The sequence below is a fragment of the Perkinsus marinus genome (genome assembly GCF_000006405.1).
Source record: "Perkinsus marinus ATCC 50983 genomic scaffold scf_1104296966680, whole genome shotgun sequence".
NCBI classification, from domain to species: Eukaryota; Perkinsozoa; order Perkinsida; family Perkinsidae; genus Perkinsus; species Perkinsus marinus.
The window spans coordinates 1-2372 of NW_003203827.1; the positions used below are offsets into that span (position 1 = coordinate 1).

Consider the following 2372-nt stretch of genomic DNA (forward strand, 5'->3'; position numbering starts at 1 on the left):
AAGAATAAGCTGGATGCTGTGGTGGACGCTAATACGAAGAAAGAGAAGATAGTGTCCGAGCTAGCGGATAAGGTAGCGGGGGGGATATGCATATGGGAAAATCTACATTTGTCGATGAAAATATGGAAATTTGGGAAAATTCTCAGTGGTTTTTGGTACTTTTGTACCGTGATTTGTTGGAAAACTGTTGGTCTCAGCTGAGGAAAGCGAAAATGTTTTCCGACACTGGTAGTTGTATTATATATCGTGTGATGGTGATGCTCATAAGTGTGATTGACACATGCGTGCAGAGGACTATACCCAGAGTTTAATAGGCTCACTTTCGAGAGTTGGAGTTGATCATTTTACTTTATGAATACTCGATCGGTGTTGGATAAACATTGGAGTTTCATCCGAGGTATGGCTGGTTGAGGTTGATGATGAACTATAATCTATCGTGTCTAACGTGTATAATTCTGTTTTTCAAAAAAACAATCCCGAGGTATGAAAAACAGCAGTGAAAAACATATTTTACGTGTAAGGGTGAGCGGAGTTGGCAGGTTCGTGAAATGAGCGCTGACGCGGTGAAACCAACATCGGACAACTCCTCCCAGATGAGGCAGGTTAGAGTATTGGAGAATCGTTTGGACAAGACACTTGTGAAGTGGGAAGGGGAGGGGTGGGAGCAGCTGGTCGCATAGGGTGGTTAGATTCAATGAGGCGCAGTCTATCAAGAGGACGTATGAGCAGATCCTGAGAAGGCTGGAGGAAGAGCGGATTAACTTTGATAATCAGTTGCATGCAGTGGAACGTAGTAGTGGTAGTTTTGGGAGGGGGAGTATATGTATAGTATAGGCACGTTGAAATCGAAGGAGAACGACTATGAAGAGTTACTGTTGCTGTCGCATGATGCATATCACGCTAAGGAGATGGCGCAGGCGGAGCTGCATAGGTTTGAACAAGGAGTGATGGAGGAGAGAAACCAGCGGGATAAGGTAGCTGGGTGATAATTTTATGGGGCAGTGACGGTGGTTGGAGTAGGAAGTTCATGAGAAGAAGGCGTTGGTTCAGCAGCGTGTCGAGATGAATCATCGATTGGAACAGCGAGAGCGTCTTCTGAAGCAACAGCAAGAATTGGAAAAATCGGGAGAGTTGGCGTTGAAGACTACTAAAGCTGTTGCCGATGTGGCGGCGGGAATGACCCATAGAGTGGCTGAGGAGGAGAGGAAAAGGATGGACGATTACGAGGAGGCGTTTAGGAGGATAAAGGAGGCGACTGGCGTTAGCGATGTGAATGAGGTCATCCAGAAATTCCTAAATCAGGAGGGCACTCAAAGTAGTTTATTGAGCCTCGCAAATGAGTACCAAGAGAAAATAAATCGTCTTATTAATGAGTATACTACGTTGAAGGCTAGGGTGGATGATATGAAGTACTCGGCGAGTGGTACTACGGCTGGTGGAAGGGAGGTACAGTTGGGTCGCGCCTCTTGGTTCTGTCCTGGCACGTTAGTTGGGCACGAATGCGTTCTATAAAGGGGAAGTGTCATAGATTTCCATTCCAATTATGTACTATACTCTAATATTAGAATACGTTTTGGAGATGTTACGGTAGGACTTCATTGAACAATTTTCCCATTTTTCAGATGGCGGAGGAGTTGGAGAAGCGACTGGCTGAGTCTATAGTAGAAGCGGAGCGAAACAAGACTAAGTATGAGCGGTTGTCGAAAATGATGGTAGCTGTGAACGCAGGTGGGTACAATAGGGCAACTCATGGTGTTTATGGAGGTGGAGTTTTTAGGAGTATTTCATCTGGCGGGGAAGTTGGAGGCAGTGGATTTGGGAGAAGAGGCGCTCGTGGAAGCAACAGAGGGCGGCGGCGGTGCGGTAGAGAGAGTCCTATCACAGGTGGAGTTAAAGTTGTCTAAATTGGCGAACCTTATCCACTGGAGCTCTGGGGCTAGTAAGAAGATAGTATCAGCGTCAGAAGCGGCGTATTTTGAGGAGAGGGTGTTGGACAAAATTGCTGATGTCCGGTCGGGGCTGTTGAGAGTTCGAATTGCTGATGAAGACGAGGAGGGAGAGGAGGAAGAGGTGAGGGGAGGGTCGTGGAGCTTGGAGGGAAAATTTCAGGAATTTATATTTTTCATGTTATTAATTCTTTATATTTTATGCCTATATTTGTAATATGTTGGAGTTTCACTCTAGTGATATTGAAAACACTAGTGAAAACATGTTTCATAAACTACTGCATATCACCGCGAATATCACGTTTTTCACGGACTATTTCGCCACTTCACATGAAGCGGGTGAAACTCCATTAGATATTATTCCTCTACACTATAGGGTGCAATTCTCGTGCTGTTGTTGAGCATTCCCGTGGGGACATATACTGT

General features: G+C 45.4%; 1 protein-coding gene across 1 annotated transcript in view; it reads left to right on the forward strand.

Moving 5' to 3' along the window:
- Positions 1-548: 548 nt before the first annotated feature.
- Pmar_PMAR015517 (Neurofilament triplet L protein, putative) overlaps positions 549-2372 on the forward strand; it is a gene marked incomplete at both ends in the record, with an annotated part of 2812 nt that continues 988 nt past the window's right edge. The window contains 6 exons of the mRNA XM_002769011.1: positions 549-643; positions 690-790; positions 835-974; positions 1021-1446; positions 1623-1728; positions 1778-2070. Coding sequence (XP_002769057.1) covers positions 549-643; positions 690-790; positions 835-974; positions 1021-1446; positions 1623-1728; positions 1778-2070 — 1161 coding nt within the window. The remainder of the gene's footprint in view (positions 644-689; positions 791-834; positions 975-1020; positions 1447-1622; positions 1729-1777; positions 2071-2372) is intronic.